The 26,414-nt window shown below is 41.2% G+C and overlaps 1 protein-coding gene across 3 annotated transcripts in view; it reads right to left on the bottom strand.

The window, feature by feature from the left end:
* The window catches only part of TBC1D8B (TBC1 domain family member 8B), a 64,085-nt gene that overhangs the window by 9,408 nt on the left and 28,263 nt on the right, over positions 1-26,414 (bottom strand). For all 3 annotated transcript variants that reach the window (XM_074962595.1, XM_074962597.1, XM_074962598.1), the window contains 12 exons: positions 24,723-24,890; positions 21,651-21,800; positions 16,006-16,156; positions 13,762-13,976; positions 13,152-13,269; positions 12,099-12,384; positions 10,081-10,210; positions 7,089-7,187; positions 3,550-3,618; positions 3,087-3,327; positions 2,004-2,069; positions 436-519 (listed from right to left, as the gene is read on the bottom strand). In XM_074962595.1, the coding sequence (XP_074818696.1) occupies positions 436-519; positions 2,004-2,069; positions 3,087-3,327; positions 3,550-3,618; positions 7,089-7,187; positions 10,081-10,210; positions 12,099-12,384; positions 13,152-13,269; positions 13,762-13,976; positions 16,006-16,156; positions 21,651-21,800; positions 24,723-24,890 (1,777 nt within the window). The remainder of the gene's footprint in view (positions 1-435; positions 520-2,003; positions 2,070-3,086; positions 3,328-3,549; positions 3,619-7,088; positions 7,188-10,080; positions 10,211-12,098; positions 12,385-13,151; positions 13,270-13,761; positions 13,977-16,005; positions 16,157-21,650; positions 21,801-24,722; positions 24,891-26,414) is intronic.

Below are 26,414 nucleotides of genomic sequence, written 5' to 3'. Positions count from 1 at the left end.
AAAGGAGGACTTGTGGCACCTTAGAGACTAACCAATTTATTTGAGCATGAGCTTTCGTGAGCTACAGCTCACTCCGATGAAGTGAGCTGTAGCTCACGAAAGCTCATGCTCAAATAAATTGGTTAGTCTCTAAGGTGCCACAAGTCCTCCTTTTCTTTCTGAGAAGAGAGTAGGTGGATATTTGTGGAGAACTTCTGCACTGCCTTGTGGGATATATATGATCTTCAAGGGTGGGGCTTTTGTAAAAGATTCTTGTCATCGGGGGGTACATTTTACATAAGCATTCTTTGGGGCAGGAATTGTGTCTTCATAGGCATTAATACAGCACCTATCACAACAGGCCCCAGTTCTAATTAGGGCGGCTGAGCTCTACTGCAGTAGAGCTAATAGAATATCACCAATTCTTTGTGCTAAACCAAGCATGCTGGGGCTTACCATTGAGTTGACTGAAATGAATCAGCTCTTCTTTTGAAAGATCATCACCTTTGGAAGGACTTAGAGATTCCACTTCAGTAAAAGCTGCAGGAAAAATTAGTGCAATCAACTGAAAGCGGACATAGTTAGTGGTACCTGGGTCATCAACATACTGGAAAGGGCAACATAGTGACAGCCAAGAAACTTTCTTATTGTTTCTCAGTACTACATGAACTGAAGGAGGGGGTAGGGGAGAGAAAAAAAAAAAAAGGAAACAACAGTAAAAAGAAAAGAATATAGAACATTTAGCACACTCTTCAAGTGCTTGGAGATGAAATTCCTCAGTACAAACCCTACTGCTGGACTAAGTTGTACTCAAAACTAATGGCACCAAAATGCTCAGCAAACAGCCATTAGTAAAGGTTTCTGAAAGAACATGGAAACACAAAACATTTTTAATTAATAATAAACAAACCGCACTGATTTAGGCCCTGATACTGTAACAGAATCAGTGCAGGTGGATCCCCACCAGAGTCAGCAGGGCTCCATACAGGTGCAGGCATCCACTCCTCTAGAGATCTGCAAACTTCAATGGTGTCTGCCTGTGCAGACCCATTTGCAGGTTCAGGGCTTAGTACTTTTCGGCTGAGGATTTCAAAGTGCTTTAGAAACATAAGTGAGGAAAACTCACTATCCCCCTGTGAGGTTAAGGGAATTGCCCAAGATCTGGCAGAGCTGGCGAAAAAAACCCAATTACTTGACTCCCAGACTGGTGGTTAAGCTCCCAAAACATCCCGCCTTTCCTCAGAACATTTTCCACATTAAGGCCCAAATTTAGCAAAGCGCTTAAGCATGTTCTGAACTTTAAACACGTGCTTTAACCCCACTGAAGTTACGACAATTAATCACGTGCTTAAGTACTTTGCTGAAAAGGGTCTTAGGAATGGGGTCTGCAACTCAGTGAAGTTAATGGAAAGACTCCCATCGATTTCTGTAGGCTTTGGATTAGGCCTTTAGTGAACACATGTCTCTACAAAAAGATGCATCTTTAGATGGAGACCTCCCTTCCTAGACTTCACCTGGGCTTTATCATTTGGATTAAGTACTGTTTCAAGTCCTATAGTCCTAAATCACCTCTGAAATCAAACCAGATTTTGCATGTTTCCATGTCATCTCTGTCCAGTCGTTCAAGGCAAAACACTGACAAGTCAATACAGAGCTAAGATGCAAATTTAGTAGCAAAATCAGTGTTTGAAAATAATGACATGAGGCTTCTGAAGAGTGGCCAGAGTATAACAGAAACTCAGTGACAAGCGCTCTTTGATAGTTCAAATAACATATGGGTAAGTTTGTCCCTGTGAATAAAGCAGAAGTGCTCTAGGAACATACTAGCTCTTTCCTGGTCCAGTGGAATACACCACACTGGGTAAAGCAGGCCCTGGTACTACAGCTGTGGGTCTGCACTGTGCACTTTGTACTAGTGAAACAAGAAGGAACATGCAGGCCTGGAAAATTAAAGAATGAAAAAAGAGTGATGGAAAGAGAGTAGTAGCCAAGAGAAAAACCCTCAAACACTACTACAAACTTACCTGGAGGGATGTGCAGCTTAAAAAGCAGCTTTAGTTTGTCAGTGAAACTTCCATTATACATGACATCTGTTAGCGGAGAAAGGCAAGACACTCCATTCAATTAGTTCAAAGCTTGGAGAAAAAACCCTACTAACATGAACACAGAAACATGACTGAAGTTAGACATGTGAGAGGAGGCTGAAAAAGTACTATCCCATGCAGCTGAACTTGGGTTTGTCTATACTGTGAATTGAGTGATGTTTTACAACATGTTAACACATTTGAAACCTCCTCTTAGTAACTAGACAAAGAGTCATGTTTATTTAGCTAGAAAATCCTTCCCAGTAATGGTTAAAATTGGAGGCATGGCAGCCAGAAATTTAGGCAGAGCTGAATGCACAGAACAATGTACTTGCCATATAAGGAAATCACATCACACAGTGCTGATGTTGTTTTTTTGATTTTTTGTTAAATATTTATTCCTACACAACAGCATTCTAGAATATCAGATGCAAAAAAAAATTTTTAATGCAACATTAAGGTTGCATTTAATTCACAGCTAAATTAATAAAAAAAGTCAGTAAAAATTATGTTAACTTGGCTGGGTTGCATGTATTGTCTGTGTGATGATACATAGCATGGGAAGTATTTTTCATCAGTCAGACAAGTTGTGCAATATGGACAAGTTAACACTTTTCGAAACGTGAACTTCTGAACTTCCTAGTTTTCGGGAATTTCATACTTAAAGTTGCATTAATATAGACCAAGCATGGAAAATTTCAGCCCAATATTTCAGAAAAATTACTAGCATGTGAAGTTAGAGGCTAACAGAAACTGCTTTGCCCACTTTATATATAGATGGCATAGCCAGAGCACGCGCTAATCATGTTAAACCATTGTCAACCAGCGTACGCAACTCCCACATCTGAAGTTATAAATATACTCTGTAAGCCAGGTGGCTCAATTTAGTCCATAGTTGGGCCTGATCCTGAGGATACTGAGCGCTCTCAGTTCCAATGGTTAACAAAGGGAATTGAGGGAACCCAGCACCTCTCTGGATCAAGCCCCTTGTCAATACAGTGTATGTATTCGATATTCTCATACCAAGTGCACAGACAAATTCTTTGAAGTTTATAAGGCAATCGGAGTTTTCGTCCAGCAATCTGAATGTCCACAGTGCAAGAGAGTCCCTGTTTGCACAATGTGCCCATGGACTCAAGAGGTGATAGAGGACCCTGAACTGCTGGCAGTCGATCCGATACTGGTCCAGATATGGCAGACTGGGGTCATGGTGTCTCAGGACTGGGCTATTTGCACTCCAGTAACAAGACAGAAAATGCTCCTTCTACAAAGAAAAGGCAAAGAGTTAAACCAGGAGAAAGGAAAATTCTGCTTGGGGAAAAAAAAATTTGAATTTGTTTCCAGTGTTATTTGAAGATGACATTGTAAAGTGTATATATTAAATCTTCTTTTTCATTGGGTTGGATCTGTGACGTTTCCTTATTAGACCTGACCCTAAATACAGACATTTTGCAAATGGGGGCATTAAAGAAAAACAGCACGTTACCTTGAATAATTCATAAAGCTCTTCCAGGTCGCTAGGACTGAATTTTACATCCTGGGACACAACACGCAGCTAAAATAAATTAAAATAAAAAAATTAAATGGTGACTTTCCCCCTCTTTGCTCTACAGTCTTATTCCAATGCTCTCCAAGATTTCAGCTCACATTTAAGAGGTTGTTTGAATTTTCCTACAGATTTTTTGCAGCTTACAATTAATTAGGGAATGAGTACAGAATCTCGACTGGAAATAAGTCAAGGACCACATATTAACCCAAAGAGGAGAGAATAAACTCAAATCACATTGCACGTGGGTGTTGCTCTTACACTATAGAAACCAAAAGCCAACTCTTATATACCAGATTATTTATACTAATGCAATATATGGCTTCATTCATAAGGGACAAATGGCACTTTCAGTCCATGCAAACAAAGAGCTTATTTTTCATTACAGAGAATTAGGAATTCAAGTACACAACTCCTTAATGTCAAGGACAGCTGCAAGACCAGCATCCGCATTCACAATATGTTAACCATACAAAATAAATACAACAGTTATTGTCTCAGTGCTCACAATAGGTTAGTGCAGCATTTACAGTGACTATTTACTATACAAAGAAATATTAGTCTGGTCTTAATGTTATTTACTAGAGGTCAGCCACTGAAGAAATAAGCAAGCAAAGGAAACCAACTGCATTTAATTTCAGAAAGGGGAACTATGCAAAAATTAGGAGGTTAAACAGAAATTAAAAGATACAGTGACTAGAGTGAAATCCCTGCAAGCTGCACGGACACTTTTCAAAGACACCATAATAGAGGCTCAACTTAACTGTATACCCCAAATTAAAAAACACAGTAAAAGAACTAAAAAAGAGCCACTGTGGCTTAACAACCATGTAAAAGAAGCAGTGAGAGATGAAAAGGCATCTTTTAAAAAGTGGAAGTCAGATGCTAGTGAGGTAAATAGAAAGGAGCAGGAACACTGCCAAATTAAGTGTTAAAATGCAAAAAAGGATTTTGAAGAACAGCTAGCCAAAAACTCAAAAGGTAATAACAAAATGTTTTTTAAGTACATCAGAAGCAGGAAGCCTGCTAAGCAACCAGTGGGGCCCCTGGACGATCGAGATACAAAAGGAGCACTTAAAGATGATAAAGTCATTGCGGAGAAACTAAATGAATTCTTTGCTTCAGTCTTCACGGCTGAGGATGTTAGGGAGATTCCCAAACCTGAGCCGTCTTTTGTAGGTGACAAATCTGAGGAATTGTCACAGATTGAAGTGTCACAAGAGGAGGTTTGGGGAATTAATTGAGAAACTTAACAACAACAAGTCACCGGGATCAAAGGGCATTCACCCAAGAGTTCTGAAAGAACTCAAATGTGAAATTGCGGAACTATTAACTATGGTTTGTAACCTGTCCTTTTAAATCAGCTACTGTACCCAATGACTGGAAGATAGCTAATGTAACACCAATATTTAAAAAGGACTCTAGAGGTGATTCCAGCAATTACAGACCGGGAAGTCTAACATCAGCACCGGGCAGATTAGTTGAAACAATAGTAACGAATAAAATGGTCAGACACGTAGAAGAACATAAATTGTTGGGCAAAAGTCAACATGGTTTCTGTAAAGGGAAATCATGTCCTACTAATCTATTAGAGTTCTCCGAAGGGGTCAACAAACATGTGGACAAGGGGGATAGTGGACTTAGATTTCCAGAAAGCCTTTGACAAGGTCCCTCACCAAAGGCTCTTACGTAAATTAAGTTGTTGTGGGATAAGTGGGAAGATCCTTTCATGGATTGAGAACTGGTTAAAAGACAGGGAACAAAGGGTAGGAATAAATGGTAAATGTTCAGAATGGAGAGGGGTAACTAGTGGTGTTCCCCAAGGGTCAGCCCTAGGACCAATCTTATTCAACCTATTCATAAATGATTTGGAGAAAGGGGTAAACAGTGAGGTGGCAAAGTCTGCAGATGATACTAAACTGCTCAAGATAGTTAAGACCAAAGCAGACTGTGAAGAACTTCAAAAAGATCTCAAAATATGAAGTGATTGGGCAACAAAATGGCAAATGAAATTTAATGTGGATGAATGTAAAGTAATGCACATTGGAAAAAATAACCCCAACTATACATACAATAGGATGGGGCTAATTTAGCTACAACTAATCAGGAAAAAGATCTTGGAGTCATCGTGGATAGTTCTCTGAAGACGTCCACGAGTGTGCAGCGGCAATCAAAAAAGCAAACGGGATGTTAGGAATCATTAAAAAAGGGATAGAGAATAAGTCGGAGAATATCTTATTGCCCTTATATAAATCCATGGTACGCCCGCACCTTGAATACTGCGTACAGATGTGGTCTCCTCATCCCAAAAAAGATATACTGACATTAGAAAAGGTTCGGAGAAGGGCAACTAAAATGATTAGGGGTTTAAAACGGGTCCCATATGAGGAGAGATTAAAGAGGCTAGGACTTTTCATCTTGGAAAAGAGGAGACTAAGGGGGTGTATATGAGAGGTATATAAAATCATGAGTGGGGTGGAGAAAGTGAATAAGGAAAAGTTATTTACTTGTTCCCATAACATAAGAACTAGGGGCCACCAAATGAAATTAATGGGTAGCAGGTTTAAAATAAATAAAAGGAAGTTCTTCTTCACTCAGCGCATAGTCAACCTGTGGAACTCCTTGCCTGAGGAGTTGTGAAGGCTAGGAGTATAACAGGGTTTAAAAGAGAACTGGATAAATTCATGAAGGTTAAGTCCATTAATGGCTATTAGCCAGGATGGGTAAGGAATGGTGTCCCTAGCCTCTGTCTGTCAGAGGGTGGAGATGGATGGCAGGAGAGAGATCATTGATCATTACCTGTTAGGTTCACTCCCTCTGGGGCACCTGGTATTGGCCACTGTCGGTAGACAGGATACTGGGCCGGATGGACCTTTGGTCTGACCCAGTATGGCCATTCTCATGTTCTTATATAAGTACACATGTTAAAAAGTGATCCTTTTTATATTGCAATACAGTTATTCCCTCAGTGGTGTTTCATTGGTGGTTTATTTTTCTCCATTTCTTCTTTGCAAAACAGAATGTACAATTAAATTAAGTTATTAATTGATTATTACTTTAGTGTTCAGCGTTTCATTGTGTCACTAAAGGCTTTTTACACTACCGTATGTTTTTAAGGGAAGTGCACTAACAATTTAACAGCAGCACACAGAAATACAGGTCAGCCCGTTCTGATCAGTGCAGAGAATCACAGAATGTAGTGCAGAGTCCTTGGAAGCCTACGGTGTTACCAATAACTAGAGCAGCAGCTCACATTGTGATTTTCAGATTCAAAACATCTTGGACCAAAACCCCCTTTACTACAAACACCTATCAGAGAGGGATTTCAGCCTTCAAGGAGTTATTCACTCATCCGTGGATATTCTAGGTCATACTCATTCATTCGCTTGCATTTTCCAAAGGGGAGGAAGTCCATCCGAGGAAAGGCAACAAATGCTATTGCACATGGTTCACAGCTTCTGTCCTTTCAGTTCACTTACCACATTCTGTTTTGTAGTAACTTCTAGGGTCTGGATCACATACAGCCTGTTCCTGCAGCGCATGCTCTCAACATCCTCATATCGAATATCACCATATTTCTAGGGGAAAAAACCCAAACTCTGTGAAATTGAATTTCAGCTACTTCCAGCCACAGAGCCACTTATATACGTGGATATTTTTGCTTTTCCCGCCACTAAAAATAGCAGTAGGACCAGCCATATTGATACAAACCAAGCCTGTGCTCTGGAAACTCACTGATGAATAAAGGTATATCTACACTACAACTAGCCACATGCAGCTGGCCCATGCCAGCTGACTGGGCTCGCGAGGCTCGGGTTGTGGAATTGTTTCATTGCTGTGTAGGCTTCCAGGCTTGGGCTGAAGTCTGGTCTCTAGGGCCCTGGGAGGGTCCCAGCACCTGGTCTCCAGCCCGGGCCCGGAAGTCTACACAGCAGTGACACAACACTGCAGCCTGGGCCCCATGAGCCCACGCTGGCTGGCACCGGCCGCTGCAGGTTTTGCTTTGCTGTGTAGACGTACTCTAAGAGACGGAGGGCAGGACTGTCCTTTTCTCTACACACCAGCACAGGGGATTAAGGGGGTGTAAGGTGCCCCCTTACCCACCCTGCAAGGGGTGGGTCCTTGCATGTGTGGGGAGGGGGAGGAAGAAGTCATCTCTGATGGAGTGTTACACCCCTCCCACATAAGTGAGGAGGCAGGGGTGGATAACGAGCAATCCTCCACATGCTGGCCAGCATGGTTGAACTGATGACGGAAGACCAGTAGTAGATTACGTCCTTCCTGGAGCAAAAGGGGAATCAGGGAGGGAATTTCAACTCAGTCACAACAAGGTCCCTGGTCTGTTCCTCTAGCAGGGCTGCTATTCAATGCCCTTCATTAGGGGTAGATTGTAAATTTACAATCTAATCCTGAATAGATGCAATACATTAAGAACTACAGACTCTTCCATGTACAAACTAAAAATTGCTCCTTTAGGATTTAGCCTGAAAAGGAACGAACCTGGGAGTCCAAGCCATAAAAGGACACAAACAAAACATGGCTCTCACACAGCATTTTTCATCTTCAGACATAGCCTCACTCATCTTCACAACACCCAGGAGAGGCAATAACCACCGAGGCATATTTTCTAGCCCCTCACTCAGAGTTAGTCATTAGAACTGGCTGCAGTATGACAATTCCCTCTTGCAGCATCTTTCAAGGTTTCGAAATTTGTGTTCGTTCCACTTTGGAACAAAACCACAAACTTCTGTGGAAACAATATTGTGTTGAAATAGGCTCTTTCATCAGGAGTGTGGGAGGGGAGACCCTCACCCTCTGCAGCCTGCTGGTTAGGACATTGGACCATGATGTGGGAGACTCCAGTTCAAGTCCTTATTCTGCTGGATTGGGAGTGATCTGGAATACAAAACTCAGCTCTGAATGAGGTAAAGCAGGGAGTAGAAACCTGGGTTTCCCGGTCTCCTACATCCCAGGCTGGTACCCTAATCACTAGACTATAGCAAGCCTCAGTCTCTCTTTCTGGTCCTTCTTGGCAAAAACTTCACTGGAACACTTTTGTGAAGCAGCATATTTTGATGAAATTTCATTTTGTCAAAAGCATTGCACCTAGCTCTACTAGTGATCCTTTACCCAGCGAGTATTCCCACTGACTTCTATGGCGCTGAGCCCTATGAGCAAGACAGGCAGTCAGGCCTGTAACAATTTGCACCTCTGGTGCTGTCCTTCCAAGGATCTCGAAAATGCTTTACAAACATTTATTAATGTTACCTCTGCTCACCTGAGAAAGTTGAAACTAGACCGATATCTCCATTTCTCAGGAAGGGAAAACTAAAGCACAGATACATTATGCGATTAGTTCAAGAGTCAGAATTAGAAGTAGAATCCTAGCTCCTAGCCCTGCGCTCAGACCACAAACCCATGCCTCTCTTCCTAACAGGAATCGAAAGACTGAATTTTATTCTAGCCTTCTCCACAAATTATACCATGAGCAGCTAGCTCCACGTCCAAGCTAGTGCATTTCTTCAGAAGCTGCTCTTCAGCACAAAACACTCCACCTTGTTCTCCAATACCCTCATTAAAAATAATATGCTCTAGGCCTTTCACTGGCACAATAACCAGAACTGGAGTCAGAAAGGGTGTCTCAGATCCATGGAAAGAAACAGGGAAAGAGAGAATGTGGATTACTCTTTTCTCTCGTACAGCCTTTCACCCTAGATGGGCTCAGCAGAAATTGAAAACAAAAAAAGTGCTTCAAAGCAGAGATTACAACTTAGTTCCAAATCATCCCAAGGAAGGATATGCCTCATACAAAATCTGTGCTAGCAAGAAGAGAAAACAGAAGCTAAGTCAATTTCCTTCCCAATCCAGAGAGCCACAGACCAGCAGAAGCTGAAGAAACCAAACCTCATACAGGGAGGGGGAAGAGGAAGTGGTAAAAACCTAAATAGCAGATCATGGTCAATTCTGATTTGGGTATTTCCTCCCCACCAATGTCTATTTCACTGCTGTTCCAAAATACAGAGCATAGGTAACTCCTTAAATTGGCAGCTGAGAGCAGAATGTCAATTTCCACCACCTCTTGCAAGCCACAGAGGTCAGAGTCTTGCATTTGTGAGTTTCTGCCTCTGTCAATTTGCCATTTGACACAAATAATGACTTGGGGGATGCTAGCCCAACTGACTCCTTTGCCTGCCATGCGCCTAGAGGACTCCACTCCCCAGGACTGCCAGCCCAGTACATTTCAAGTACAATAAAAAGAAGTACCATAGCCTAGGAAATGAGATTGGACAAAGCTCAGGGGACAGTCCAGCACTGAGAGGGACTGGACTAGTGATCTGAGTGGTCTGCTGTTTCTCCAGCTTCTATGATTCTGTAACTACTTCAGCTGATGCAAAACCACAATTTTTAAAAAGGGCAAACAAGAAAATGCAAATACATGACACAAAATATAATACACAAAAGATTACACACTTCGTTTGACTCTCTGATCAGGTCAGTTATGTCCACTTTTGGGTGGTAACTCTTTGTATCGTTCAGGTTTGAAGCCTGCTGCACAGCTTGAGGCAACGGACTGTCCTTGTTAGTGACGCTGTCGAAAAATCTGCACAAAAGTGACACAGACATAACGTTAGTGAGATCCAACTGTCAAAGCGAAGTGAAACCGACAACACCTCTGAGTCTAATAAGCTGGGGAAGAAAAGAGTGGATGGAGAGGGAGCACTTGAAAGAGAACATCTGTCTGGGGGCAAGCAAAGACTGGGTTATTTATGTGGGAAAGGAGGACTAAGATTATGGTGAATTGGGACCCTAGTCAGTCTTATTTAACCCACAGGCCTCTGCTAAATTGGGTCCTGATCTGCATGCATTCATAATTTACACATATCCTCAATCAACATTCATGGACAAGGGTAACCATAATCTACAGAGAAACAACTCCACAGAGCAATCATTTCCTATTTGCTGCAAATTACCGTGAGCCCCTTTAAAATGTATTGGACTGCTGCAGGCTGGAGAAATTGTGCAAAAAAAGACCAGTTACAGCTAGGCAAAATTTTAGAATGTTTACAATGTTTACAATGTTTGTTGTTTATCTTTAAATGATGGTTAAGCCAACATAACAGCAGAGTTTGGTTCCAGTTGAACTAGGTATGGGTATTGAGGAAGAAGGGATTTCACATTGAGCTTGAGAGTTAAAAACCAAACTCCAACCCGTTCTTTATGCGTAAGCTTCAATAAACATAAGCTGTAAAACTGTCCTTTGGTTACAAGTTTAATTTAGGTGTTAAGAATTTAAATGAGCATAGTTCGGTTCTGAAGTGACTGTTAGCCTATATGGTTTGTTATAACAATAATTAAATTCTCCTTGCTAAAACGGTCAATGGCTTCTAACACCATTTAAACATATAATATGCTAAAGCTCTGGCTGAAACCATCAAAAGTCAGGACATTCATAACCATAAGTCTCCCTGCCATTGCTGTACACTAAATAGGTCTCATTTTTCACATGGTACAGCGCGTGCACTGTTTTACTACTCTGAGGCACACTGACAGAGAAGGATGTCAGCTAGGATATCTGAATTTAGGAAAATGTTCCTGCCTACAGTGTGTCAGTTAAGAATGCATTTAAACATGCATATTTAGTGACATAAATACAACACAGAGCAATAGGGCAATTATCTTGCCTTGATTGTTTTCCAGGTAAAGATTTTTTTGCCCCGTTTGAAATATTAACTCTTAACTATGGAGGAGCCCGTAGGCATTGTTATAAGAACATAATTAAAGGGTCATATTGTTACTAACCTGATGTCTGAATTATCTGAGACATTTTAGTATTCTCTGGGTTGCTTGGTTGTTGAGAAAAGACAGGTCTGGAGGGTGTTATAAATGCTCAAGTGTAGGTTTTGTATCCATTTTAAACAGGACATAGTGCTTATGGTTTTAGAAGAGGAACAACTAAAGCTGAACTAACGAGGAGTCCTTGTGGCACCTTAGAGACTAACAAATTTATTTGGGCATAAGCTTTCGTGGGCTAGAACCCACTTCATCAGACATACTTGGATCGACTTACCGTGATGTCTTCACCACGGTGAGTCGACTGCTGCTGCTCCCCCGTCGACTCCACCTGTGCCTCTCGCGGCGGCGGAGTACAGGAGTCGACAGGAGAGCACTCGGGGTCAATTTTAATCGCTGCTCACCGATCCGGCAGGTAGTGTAGACATACCCTAAGGTCCCACAAGGACTCCTCGTTGTTTTTGCTGACACAGACTAACACGGCTACCACTCTGAAACTAAGGCTGAGATTTTCAAAGGATCCTAAGGGAGTTGAGCACACAAATCCCATTGGATTTCAGTGTGAGCTGAAGACTTAACTCCCTTGGCTCCTTTGAAATTCCCAGCCTAATGATTTCTCAGCCATTTCTAAGAGGCAAATCTACCTGTAACTACATATCTTTCTGAGTTGCATTTATAAATGATGAACACACCGATACCTGTTTAGAACAGTCACTGCCTCTGCATCATCCTTACAGGTAAGCAGCTTGTCCATGTTGTAGTCCAGTACTGCCAGACCCAGCTGCAAGATTGCCTTTATCCCATCGTAGAAGAAACAGTCCACCACACTGACTGCACTTTCAATGGGCAGCACACTGATAAAGAGGGTAAGAAACCAGGAGAGAGAGACAGACGAGAAGAAGGTCATGTCTGTCATGTAGTCCGTCAGCTGAGACAGGTGATCCCTGATGAGTTCCTCAAACACTGCCTGATCCACCAAGGCCCCTGCAGGAGGACAACAAAATAGCCACCCAAATGGTAATATAGGAAATAAAGCAGCAGACATTTCCAGGAATCAGGCTCACACACAACCATACCTTCGTTATAAAATAGGTCAAGCTGTTGCCATGGCATGACATAAGGAATAACATGAACAGGTCTGGGTGCGTGGCTATACCAAACACCTGCATGACCCGAGTATGTTAGGAGCCATCAAGACAATATGTGGGTATCTAGCATGACTGCACACTAAGTAGTATGTTATTGCTTTTGATAGTACATAGTCAGCTCCATTGCTCCTCCTGTGTAGTCAGTGTCCCTTGTTTGCAACGAGAGAGAGAAAACCCTAAAAAAAAAAAAAAACAAAAAAAAAAACAGAAACCACCCACGAAACATTGGCCAGCAGAATCAGGGAAAAGTATAGGACCTGGAAATACTTTTAACCTTTTTTATTAAAACTGACTAGCTTTTCAAGTTAATAGTGTGCCTTTAATATACAAATCCAGGATAACGGTAATATGGTACAAGTTACAGTATTTCCTGAATAGTTTCTCTCTACAGCAATAGCCCAGGAATAAAAAGCTACATTAAATTCCTGCACACAAACAGGAACATTCCTCTTTATTTTCAGCTCTTCTTTCTAAACTACAACAGTGAACTAAATCCATCATTTTTTTCCCCCATCCAAACTTTAGCTAGTTCTTCACTTCTGTTTCAAGATGTGATTGATACATTTATTTTTAAAAAACTGATAGAAGACAGAAAGATATTACCAATGATTCGACGATTGAAATAATCTGGTAACATTCTTTCACAAACAGCAACCAATAGCCAGAAAGCTTCTTCTTCTTTAGCGTAAAGTAGCAGCACGGATGTCAAAATATTCATTGCCTACAACATTCAATCAAGGCAAGAGGTGTTGGCAAGGAAAGACTGTGAGAGCATGCAGTGCATTTCAGGTTTGCTGCATGTTATAATTATATATATTTGTAAAGCACAGTTTACATTGCATCATTTTAAAGCTCAGTTGGGGTGAGCTGCAACTATATCCTGAACCAGACCTATGCTGCACCACAGTTAAAATGCCTAGTATACCATTTAAGCTATCTAAGGTAGATTTATAATGTCAGCCTAGCATAAATCCAAGATTTACAGCAGATAAAATAATGTCATAGGCACGGGCAGAACTTGGTGACAAACCCTATATAAAAGACAATGTTGTATAATGTTTTGAAATTTATACCACAAGTAAACCACTGAAGCAAGAAATCCCCAGGGATTTATGTGACGAGTTTATGAGGTGTGGCATCACTATACTGGTTCCATATATTAGTGTTACTGATGTTTAGAAGACCCATACGCATGATCTCAAGAGCATTCTACCTGACAGTATCCAATCTTGGGATTCCTGTATGCATAGGCTGTAAGAACTCTCCTGAGTGCAGAAATACCAGTGTCGCTCTGAAAGGCTGGATGCTCAGGCAGGGAGCGACGCAAATCTCGTTCAATTTCATCAGTAGCCAAAGTGCATGTTCCTAGGGACTTTTCCACCAGTTCAGTGTAATAACCGGGGTTTGTAGCCATGTCATTAACGGCACCTGCCAATATATTTTATTGCACAGCATTAGAAGACAGAAACAGTGGAATATCTAAATTATTTCTTTGCAATATGTATAATAGCTTTTAGTACTTACTGAAGTTTATGGCTTATGATGGAGGCTTGGGGGCCAATTCTCCAGGCCATTACTCCAGTATTATATCAGAGTAACACTTTTGAAATCAATAGGGTTACACTGGCTTTACAGGAGTAGCAAAGTAGAAAACTAGGCTCAAGGTAGTTAAGGTTGTAGGTTATTTCTATTATATATCAGATATTGACCCTGACCTCTCTCTTGATTTCCACAAAAAAGTCCCCATTCCATCTGTAATTTTACAGATGTTTTCTGGTAGAGTCAATATTTTTCTTCCCCTGCAAAGTTGGTAGTGGACTGGCCAAGCCATTTATGACACACACATTTTCAAAAAGTACTTCACATTTGGATCATTCTAAAATTTTCACGCCATCACATACCATAGGTGCTCAGATACAAAACTGATGAGTGAAGAATAAATGTACAGATAGATACTTCAACAACAGTTAGCAACTATAAAGAAAAGGAGGACTTGTGGCACCTTAGAGACTAACAAATTTATTTGAGCATAAGCTTTCGTGAGCTACAGCTCACTTCATCCGATGCATTCATCCGATGAAGTGAGCTGTAGCTCACGAAAGCTTATGCTCAAATAAATCTGTTAGTCTCTAAGGTGCCAAAAGTACTCCTTTTCTTTTTGCAAATACAGACTAACACGGCTGCTACTCTGAAACCTGTCAGTTAGCAACTATAAATCTCTTGCATTCACAACTACTCAGCATGAGCTAAAACATGCTAGATAATTTTACAAGTAATTTGTAGTCATAAACTGAATATCTAGAAGAGTTGCAAAATCACCTCTGATATTGGGGTAAATAAATAGTCTTGTGGTCAAGGCACTGGACAGAAGGTCAGACAGATCTGTACTCAATTCCTGGCTCTGCCACAGACTTCTTACGCAACATTGAGCAAGTGATTTGGGTGACTGTCTCATGCGCTGAAGTCAATGGGAGCTGCAGGAGCTCAGGGCCTCTAAAAATCAGTGACTTAATCGCTCCAGGCTTCAGTTCCCCATCTGTACAATACAGATTATAATACTTCCCTATTCCGTAAGTGTGCTGCTGGGATAAGTTAATTAGTGTTTGTGAGGCATTGTAATACAGGTATTACACCACAGGGATGAAGGCCATAAAAGTACCTTTGTAACTTTCACAAGAGATCACGTGCATCTTTATAAACACTGCAAGTGAAGCCCATGATGTCTAAGCTCTGTACTTTGGTTCAAGGGGCCTAATCTAGAAAACAGTTGCAAAGATGGGGAAAATTCTCTGCTACAGAAACTCTATTGGTTTGTAAAGCTGCCATCCCTGACAAAAGATTTAAAACCGGTTTAGCAAATATGTTTTTCCTGCTATGTGAGGACACAGTCTTAAAGGGTACATCTACACTGTATCTGGGAGCGAGTGTCCCAGCCCGGGTAGACAGACTCATGCTAGCAAAACTCAAGCTAGTGCACTAAAAATAGCAACGTGGACATTTCAGCTTGGGCAGAAGCTCAGGCTCTCAAACCCACCCTACCCTATAGGCACCAGAACCCAAGCTCCAGACCAAGCCAGAACGTCCACACCGCTATTTTTAGTATGCTATCTCGAGCCCTGCTAGCGAGAATCTGTCCACCCAGGCTCCCAGTTGCAGTACATACATACACAGAAAGGCTTTTCCAACTTAACTGTCTCCTTGAACTTTAAGGATATAGCATGTACCTTATCACCAAACAAACAAACATTTTTAGGACAATTTTAAAAGCAGTTCGAGTCTGCAGCTCTGATTTCCAACTGTAAAGACTACAGATTTGGTTTGGTTTAAATTCCCTGCATAAAAGCAAGATACTTATCTATTTCTGGCAGAGTACAGCAAACAGCTGTTTGATCATTGACTAGAATATTTCTGTAGTACAACTCCGTAAAATTAATTCATGCTAATTACTATTCAATACCTGAGAAGAGCAGCCAGAGCTCTCCTCGTAAGGTCTCTGGGATCCCTCTTAAAACTAGATCTCGAGTCTTCTTTGTCCGAAACATGCTAACGCCACGTCCACACTCTACAAAGAGGATATTCCAGGACTGCTCTTTCATTTTTTCTTTCAACTATCAAAACAAAAACAAACGCCCATTAAGCATAATGAAAAAGTCTGCTCACACATTAAGAAGTATAAGGTTAAATTTTGCTCTCGGTATTACCAATATGAATTGGGAGTGACAGAACTGATATCAGTGGTGTTACTCTGGATTTACACTAGTGTAAATGGAAACAGAATCTGACCTACTGAATACAGAGTAACTTTATGTAGACTTTTTCACCCCCTTAAAATCTTTGGTCTATATTGTCTGATATTGCAAAAAGTTTATAAAATCAACATGCAGATAGCCCAGCCTGTTTCTTCATCTTTGACACTGTATCAATACAGTCCACATAATTCTCAAATGTACAGGAAGTGGTACAGTTCCAGAAAGGATTAACAGTGCAAGGGAACAACACAGCTAACCAGTGTGTATGACAATGCAGACAGGTGCTGTGAAAGCCTGCCCACAAAGTTCTCCAAACGCTCCAAAAAGCATTGCCAACACAACACCTAGGCCACCACTGCCATTCCAGTGCTGGACTTCAGAATGGACTAAATTGTGGTGGTGGTGTTGCGATGTTCACAAGGGACTAGAATGAGACCAACAAACCTGTGAGATTCTGTACTTGGTCTCCAGAGGCACAAGTCTAGTTTGTTAACCTACTGTGTACTAACTTAGCCCCTTTTAAAATTAATTTTAGCCCATTAAATCAGCTGTTTGGATATTTTTACAAAATAAAGCAAGCTCTCCTGTAGTCTATTCATTTTCTGTCCTGATGGAAGCGGCTAAGTCAAAGCTGTCAGAATAAAACAGCTAAGAACAAGCAGAATCTTAAAGGCTATGGTTATAAAGTAATTATGCACTGGCTGCTGTTGAATGTTTCAGGTAGATTTTGGTAGAAAGCACCATCTGTTTTGCTTCATGTGCCAGGAATGTCCTAAGGGTAAGACTTTGTTGATTTCAACAGAAACTGATGGACAAGAACAGCAGAAATGTGTAGCACAGGATCAGAATCCAAAGGATTAAAAAGCAGGGCTAATTAAGAAACATGATAAATTATATCAAAGGTGTTTCTCATTTTAAAATAATCCTTTTAGAAATAAATAGTTCTTTCTAGTATTTTTGTAAATAAAAATCTTTACAAGGGTATGTAACACACCCCCTGGCTGGGCAGTCACAGCTTGATGTAGTGGGTGACCTATTTACCTCATTAGGATACCTCCTGCAACATTTTCTCATACTTGCAATGTAACAACATAGGAAGATAGAATGTCCCTTTTAAAGGCCATACCCAGTACAAACACTGTGACTATGTGACCATGGGCCCACATCTTCCCATTTGACATTGCTATACCAACAACCTGCTTGGTGCTTGATCCTTCACCATTCAAATCAAAGGGAAGCTTTTCATTGACTCAGATGAGAGCAAGATCAAGCCCTTAAGCGCCAGCAGTGCAGCCAACAACTTGGGTCCCCACTCATGCTCTTGTGGGACCTAGCAAACACAAAATTCTCAGCATTGCCCAACTTCTTTCTTGGCAATGACAGAGATGGGGCCCTCTCTCCAACAACTCTCTGGCAGATTGGACTCTGCAAATTTTAAGGCTGGCCTTGGCTACAACTCTATGATGCCATGAACAAAGCAAGACAAACTGGAGAAATTTAGCTCAGCTCACTTAATTTTGGACCATCCCACACTGATGACACTGGTGGACGCTCTCAGTGGTGCTGAGTGGCTTTAAACTCCTCTTGGGTGCGGCACTGCACCTTGCAATATTGAAAATTTAAGTTTCAAAAGAATTATCTAATTATGGTGTTGCTCCTATTGAAATCAGTGTCACACTCCCATTTATTACAATGAGAGTGAGTCTGTACCTTCCATGTTAATTCAAGGATTGCTATCCTGCAGCCAGAAGACTTTGTACATGAGACTGCTGCTAACATATAGTATTCTCTAATGATGATCAAACATGCTTGATTTTAACAAAGAAGAACAAGCATTTTCAGTAGAAATAAAATATAACCAAACCCACAATGGAGAACAAGCCACTTAAGTAACTAAGCTACTAGTAGAATACAAAGCTTCTGTAATTTGTTAACTTTATCTTTGTTTCATTTCCAACACTTACTTGAATGATTGTGCTAAAGCCCTTTGAGGGTCCTCTGACAGCAAACTGCCCCAGGAAAGATTTGCCCCTGGGAAAGTCTGCACTGTGTGAAGAGACAGACAGTAAAAAAGACTGAATAGAGGGCCAGGAAAGTTTGCTAGGGGGGAAAAAATGTCAGCATTAGCTAGACTCTGCTATGAAGAAGCCTGCAGGAAGAGTAACGTCTACCACCAGTATGTTTTCACATCAGCCCATAGGGGTGATGAGAGAATTTAATATTTTAACACAAGGCAGTGATCTCGGTGTTTAAAAGTTAGATGCTCAGTATAGCTCCCTCTGGAATTCTACTGCAGTTTTCCATTTCTCAAGCATGTCTCTCTACGTAAAAAGTCATTGTAACTTGGGCTAATTTTAGAACACCTCACACTATTTTTTTATTAGATCTCATTGAAAAATAAGAAATTCTTCTCAGGGGAGCAATTCAGTGGAATGAGATTTATCTTGAGGTAAGGAAAGGATGAGGAAAACAGGAAGTCAGACGAGAGAATGAGAAAACAACAAGGAATCGGAACAAGAAAAATGGGAAGGAAGAAAGGAATGAGGAAGCAGAAGTAGGATTCAGATTGATCACAAGGGATCAGTTGCCTCCAGTCTTAATCTTTTCTTTATGTAATGAACCTAGTTAAAAGGTTTGAACAAATTGTGGAAGGTATATTGAGGCTCTGATGCTGCAAAGTACTTTAAGCATGTTAGTAGTCTCACTGAAGTCAATGAGGCTACTCATGTGGTTGAAGTTAGACACTTTACTCTTGGGGAATTCTGCGCCACTGCACAATGCAGAATTTGCACAGAATTAATGTTCTCTGCAGAATTTCATGTTTCTCCTGCAGAACTGGGGCTGCAGAGCTGCCAGCCACCAATAGGTGGCTGCTGTAGTCTGGCTCTCCAGCGCACAGTGAGCAGATCACCCAGCCTGGCGGGGATGGAGGCTCTGCATACTCTGGCTGCTCGGCTTGATCCTCATCTGTCCAGAGATGGGAGAGGGCTGAGGAGACCCAGCTCTGGCAAGGGTGAGGAAGAGCAGGGCTCTGCTGTGTCCCCTGGAGGGACAGTAAAGAAGCTGGAGGGAGGTAACGGCTCCGGGAGGAGGAAGGTACAGGTGTCTGGACCAGGAGTGCACCATGGCTGGGCGTTGGGGAAAGAGGGGTGCAGGTGTTTGGGCTTTGGGGGGACCCACACAGCACTCTCCAGTATCCCCCAACTGGAACTGGGTTATCATAGGGGTTTCTTTAACTTTCTACTCCTTGGGGAATCTTTTTTTTTTGTCTGCATTGTTGACATATTCATTTAAAACAAATTACCCAAATAATTGAAACGGGAGTGATTATATTGTGTTATTTTGACAAATCAAATACGCAGAATTTTAAAATATTGTGCGCAGAATTTTTAGGCACAGAATTCCTGCAGGAGTAGGCACTTGCTTACTTACATCACTAAATCATGGCCTATTTGCTTAAATCATTTGCTTTCAACGTACCACAAATTGTTCCTTACTTACCATAATAATAATCATATTTAGCTCTTACATAGATAAAACAATACGTCCTACAAACCTGGCAGGCAAAACAGGTTGTTCTGATTTTCCCATTTATCACCTTTTGTTGTGTTATCCTAGTTTGACAGATCTGGAACAGTGTTGGGAATGGGAGCTGGAAAGCATGCCAGAGGTACAACTCAGGCACTAATGTCTTTATCATACTGTGGTTTCTTGATCTTTCCTGTCCTCAGGTTTATTTATTTATAAACAGTGTTTGTCAGTACTGAACTTTTCTATATAACAGTTCCAAATAAACAGTACTAAAGATGAATTGATAACAAGAAAATATAAAGCAGGTGGAAGTCTGGGCTAGTTTGAGTAGCTGAACTGATGGCTGAAAATTTTTAGTTCCATATAAAGTACAGACTGGATCAAATATTTATCTGCCACGCAACTGGAGAACAATTTCGTACATTGGCTACTTTCTGTCAAAACACAAGGATATATTTCTACTGAAATCCAGTTGAACCTCAGTAACACATGAGTAAAGCATATTTGCATGAGAAGGAGTTGGCAGTTTCAGTTCCTTACTCAGGCAGAACTGAAGTGACGGAGTAAGTAAGGAGTGCTGGATAGGGCCCTTTGAAAAGCCCAAGACTTACACACTACAAATGAACTCAGTTATGAACACTGCAAACTTAGGGGCAGAGTGATTAATGAATAGGTAACCCAGTACATCAGCTCTTTCCATGGTCTGGGGAAAGTGGTTGCAATGCCGCTGCATTTTGTATAAGCAGCACTGAGAATTTATCCTTTTAAAGCACTTAAAAGTGATCTGCAAAAGGGAAAAGAAACAGCAACTGAAGAGTTTAGGTTCTCTATATCCTCCAGACAAAAAGATTTTTTCTTTTAAATATCAGAAATGCCATGTATGGTCTTCCCTGGTTTGTGAGGTCTCTCCCCGAGTAAAGGCCTGATCCAATAGCCACTGAACCCAATGGAAGAACTTCCATTGGGTTCAATGGGCTTTCAATCAGCCCTAATTGAGGAAGCAGGGATGTTGCATCTTTAACAAAGATATCCTTTCTCCCTTTATTAGACATTATGGTTTTATAGGTGAAAATACAAAAAACTGTTTTAAACAGTGACTAAAAACCCCTTCCCCTCTCAACTGTTAAAGTTTTAGCCTCATCTCCTGCAATGTTGTAATCCGCTGGTTCCCAAGTCATCCATAGAGCTCCACTGTTTCCAAGAACTGGATTTCTTATGTGAAAAGCAAAATAATTTTTTTAAAATAAAACCTTTCAGGCCTTCTTCATACTTTATAAAGAAGTTAACAAAAAAGGGGGAATGCATTTCCCACAAACCCACTTTGTTTCACTTTTAACAAAATTATAAGCTCTGGGCTATGAGAAACTTTTTCTCCAAATCATAATGTTGTGACCAAGAAATCAGGAGACTGAAAAAGGAGGTAAGCAAATGAAGCTGATGTTTGGATCACAATTTTGCTTGTTCTCAAACCATTTCTAGTGGTTTTAAGTCTTGACAGTTCAAATGAATGTGAAATTAAGTACTTGCTCACTGTCACAAAACAAACAGGCAGTTCCTCCCTGAGGGGGTGGAGGAGCAGAAAGAATTTTGCTGTGGGAAGATAAGGCATATCATCATTATTAAACAAGATGATCAGAAAATTGAATACAGCAATGCACAAGGCCCCTGTGGAAATGTAGAGTAAAATACAGAGTAGGCAGAGAAGAGAAAATTGCCAAAGCCATAAAAGAAATCAGCTGCTTTCTCTCAAATACATTTCAATTTTACTTGAATCCTTTTTCATTGGATTCAGAAAGGTGTAGAAAATTGTTTTCCTTCTTACCATTTTAGAGTCAAGATTATCAGCATCCTGAGGGTGGAATACGGTCATTAGAGCTTCTGTGCTAACAGTCGTGCTGCTGCCTTTCTGACCTGCCATTAACGGTCCTTCATAATAATCCACCAGATTGTCAGAGTTAGAAGTAGTGGCAACCTGCAGAATGCATTAACAGCTGTCAGAGGCGCTTAAAAAGTCCTGCAAGAAACTGCACTGATAACAGTTGACGTTTCATCCGCAAGCACCACTTGTTATGCACCTTTCAAAATTACAATAGTCTTCAGATGCATTGTTGTTATTATTTAAACTTTAAACAGCATTAACAAATCTGCCTGGAATCTTACAGAGCAAATAAGATCTGAAGTGGTCCATGATCTGTAGAGCTTCCTATTTACATTTAAGCGGCAGCACTTGAAAAAAACAAAACAAAACATTTCTTTATTGCCAAAGCAAGATATTTATTCATACATTAACATTAATGAAAACCATAGCTGCAAAAAAGATGAGGGCCTGATCCAACTCCACTGAAATGAAAAGAAAGACTCCAATTGATTTAAATGGGAGCTGGATCAGGGCCATGGACAGAAACTGTCAAGTATTGTACTGACAGTTAAATGCACTGTGTGCTCTCCTACCACAGGATACTACTAACAGGATTTCAGAAGCAAGGTTTGGAGCCTAGTGGGTGAGAAATATTCTATTTCAAAATCTATAAGCAAAACAAAGTAAAATGCCAAAATGTACTCAGTTCAGCAGCTTTGCCGTTCGACGTGTTCCCTTCCGTATGCATACAGAGCCAATTATCTTTTTCCACCCTAAAAGCACAGTTAAGGAGGAAAATAGACCAAACTGATTATTAGTCAAGTAATGTAGACAAAGGCATGTAACTGGGCGTGTGTGGCCACTCCAAAGGTGAATACTTTTGAGAAGGCATAGCTCTGCACCCAAACGTCACAGAACTGTGCTGCACTCCTAGCTAGGGAGCATTTCTGTTCAGGTTAAACCATTTTTTCCCCCCTTGTTGTTCACCCCAGCTTCTAACCCTCAAGAATGGAACCTTGAGGATGAGACTTCCATGACACACGGTTTTTCTGTGCTGAACCACCGTACACCCTGCATAAGCTCACGGATACTATTTCACAGGTTATTCCGACCAATTCTGCTCCTCTACTATCGATGTTATAAACTACTAGAGCTGATTGCATCAGAGAGGGAGGCCCATCTGGACTGTGAGGAAAGTTCTTAACTCCACCCAGCTGCTATACTGTCAGAATATTAGGTTTAGAACTAAAGTTATAGGCAGCCACTCGGATAACAGCAACTATCTGCTCAACTCTGGCTCATGTCCCTGTATTCAGGGGAGTATCTGGCAGCATGCCCCTCTGGAAAGGGAAGGAAACCATCCTTACTGTCCAAAAGTGTGTGTTGGAAATGAAAAATGGTACATAATCTCCTGAACAGCTGAAGTACCAAATCCTGGTTGCCGTGCATGCTCGTCGACAGGAGCACTCAGAAGAGTAAATGTGTTGTCTCTAATTGGTAAAAGTATAAAGCTTTGCCAGGGTCCACATTTGAGACTCTATATGGTCAGTGATAGAGCAAGCAGAATTACCCAGCATTTTTCATTTGTGCTCCTCTCCAACACACATTCAGTTAAGCCAAGGTAGGACTGTCCTGTCGGAAAGTCACGTCACCCCAAAACTAGGGTACGGCAAGGTTAAAGCCTAGCAGACCATGTTCTGTATTTGGCATCAGACAAAGCAGACAATTACCGATGAAGGGGTTTTAGGAGTTAGCTTACTAAAAGTCAAAAGACAGAAGTCCCATCAATTTCAATGAGAGCAAAGCCCTAAATGCAGAACCCTAGATGGAAAGTATGCAGAAGCACTATTAAAAATTGCAAGTTCCACATATCTGTTCTGAGGGATACATTTTGAAACTGAAAAGCCTCATACACGACACTATTTGCACAGATCTGTCCACATCTAATAACAGCCTCACAATCATCCTGTAAACATTATGAGCCAGCTGGTTAAGTTTACGCAGATCCACTAACTTCACACTTGATTTTACACCAGGTGGTGATTTTTGGTTTTTCACGGGAGAGATTATGAAGGGTTTTTTTTATTTTTTTAACCAAAAAGTCTGAGTGTTTGCATTGAAGGAAATGGATCTTAAGTATTTCTATGGTCCCACTCACCGTAGTAACTGAGCACCTCATAATCTTTAATGCATTTATCCTCACAACTATCCCAGGAAATAGGGAAGTGCTATTATCCCCATTTTACAGATAAGGAACTGAGACAGAGAGACTAAGTGATTTGCGCAAGTGGTAGAATAGAAAATTAAATGTGGGTCTCTCGAGACACAGGCTAATCCCCTAAACACAGTACCATCCTTACTGTTCCATTTGGTCTTCTGAAAAAGCAGCTGTGATAGGTCTGGGAAGGAATACCTCAAATTCCCCGTGATGGGATTTCTGTTTTTTAACTACATCTAACACAGCTCAGTCCTCTTGGGCTCAGAAACAGGAAGTGTATCAGGTTTATTTATTTATTGCTCACCAATCCCAAACCTGATCTCAAACCAGAAAACCTTCCCAGGAGAAAAAATTCTCTCTCTTTCCTCCTCCCCTTCCCCTATGAATGCAAAGTCACCATGAAAAGCACATTTATTAGTATGTGTGAACAGTCTGTGTGTCCAGAGAAGCACCCAGCTCACATTTTTTTTCAGTCCTGATGTGTGCCAAGCATTACTTCCTTGAAGCACTACACGAGTCTGAATGATAGGGTAAGTCACTCTTTTGCTATGGGCTGATAAGCTCTGACACATGCTTATAACTTCCCCTTTGTTATGCATTCAGCACAAACTGTACAGTAGATGAGGCACGGAATGAAGTCTTGCTCAACATCAGACTGCCCCATTGCTATGCAGTGCCCTTTCTCAGAATCTCCCAGAATTCCTGCCAGCTGAAGCAGTGAGAGTCCCAAAGAAACACTTCAACTGGAATTGGGCCCAATTTATGCAAATGAGATCCACCTTTTCAGATTTCAGTATTAGAGTTAGCTGTGCTGTTACCTCCGTACTTGCAGTGTGATGCGGACTTGAAGTTGTACCACTTCTGATCCTGAGCTTTGCTACCAGGTGTTCAAAATCCTTAATCTCAGTAAAACGAAAAGCTCTTTTTCCTTTAGTACTAATGCTGACTCCTTTGTTAGCTGGATCAGCCTTCTCCACTGCTATGACCTGAAGAGGCAAGGACACAGGAATTAGTAATCTCATCTTCCTACCCAATTTCGTCAGCTTGGCTTGCAAAAAAGAAATTCTATTGAGAGTGCATGTGACACATACTGGAAGCTATCTGCATTATCCTTATGAATATTAAGTGTGACGCGGATTCACCATTCAATTTTGTATAGCTGCCTGCCTGAATGCATAGAGTTGAAGTGAAGCAGGCTGTAAAGAGAGGTTGTTAAACAGAGCAGGAAAGACAAAACAAAGACACAGATAAGGCAGCCTTAGCTGTACAACTTCAAAGGAGTTAAGATAACAATGGCTGGGACATCAGTTGGCGAAGAAGCTGCCTAGCTGGCACCATCCTTTCCACCTTTCCTAGGCTGAGCCTAAGATCAAAGAGTAGACACTAAACCCCTATATAGAGGCTAGGCTGCAGAAAAGGAAGGGAGGCTCCCCAGGGTATGTCAATGAAAAAGCTGACAGGCTGGGAAGACTCGCTCAGAGACAGAAGGAGCCAGCTGCAAGCGAGCAGGGTGTTTCTCCTGACTTAGAGATGGGGAAAAAGCTGGACCCATGGATAGAGAGGTTAAGCTTAGGTAAGAAAATATGCATGTAGGTCTCTTTTTGTTTTATTCCTTGGCTCTAAGGGCTTTGTATCTTTGGGTGAAAGAATAAATAATGCTTTGTTTTGGAGAAACTGTTTGAGTCACTTTAATCAGCTGCTGTCAGAGGCTCCCAAAGGGAAACTCCTCCCAGTTGGACCTACTGAAAGAGTCATAGTTGATACCCAAGGGACTATAACCCAGGTCCTGGTTCAAGAGTGGGCAAATTGCGGAATTCCAGCCTGTGGGGGTGCACTAAGTGAGACCCCAAAAAGGGACAACAGTGCAATGAGCCTGGTAACCATGACAGCATGCACATACAGACAAAACTGTGAGCAGCGTGGAGCGCAGTGGACCATTGTATAAGCAGAATTAACAACACAGACAATTTAAACTATCATTGCACAAAATGGGCTGCTGCTATTCTGGCACAAGACAATGGACTGACATGTTATCCCCATAAAACCCAAACTTCATTATAGGACAGTTTTTTTTTTTTTAGAAAAATTAACATATTGGTGCTAAACGCTTTCCAAAATCTGGCCTCAAGTGCCTGCTGAAACGGGTGCAGCTTACACAGTTTTCTGAAAGAAGCCAGACTCTGGCTCCTGCAAATAATCACGTGAAGCAGAATTCATGGGAAGGATACTCCACTGAGAATACCCTCCTAGACACATCTGTCACAGGAAATGACAGCTGAAGCTGATCTTAATTGCGATGATGGGATAGTTAGGATTTATAGTGGTAAATACATTTTAATAATGTAGTGCTTTTCAGGAAATAATAAATTAGTAACATGACTGTGAACTGCTAGACTGACTACTGTTGCTGCTGCTTTCTGACCACCACAGGTGAAGGATGAAAACCAGCTGACGTGAAACAACTCTACAAGGGCCTAACAACTCCTAAGAGAGAATTTGGAATTAAGAAG

The sequence above is a fragment of the Natator depressus genome, chromosome 9 (genome assembly GCF_965152275.1).
Source record: "Natator depressus isolate rNatDep1 chromosome 9, rNatDep2.hap1, whole genome shotgun sequence".
In the NCBI taxonomy this organism is placed as follows: Eukaryota; Metazoa; Chordata; order Testudines; family Cheloniidae; genus Natator; species Natator depressus.
The sequence above is the reverse complement of the archived record's forward strand: the minus strand, read 5'-3'. Positions and strand labels throughout refer to the sequence as shown.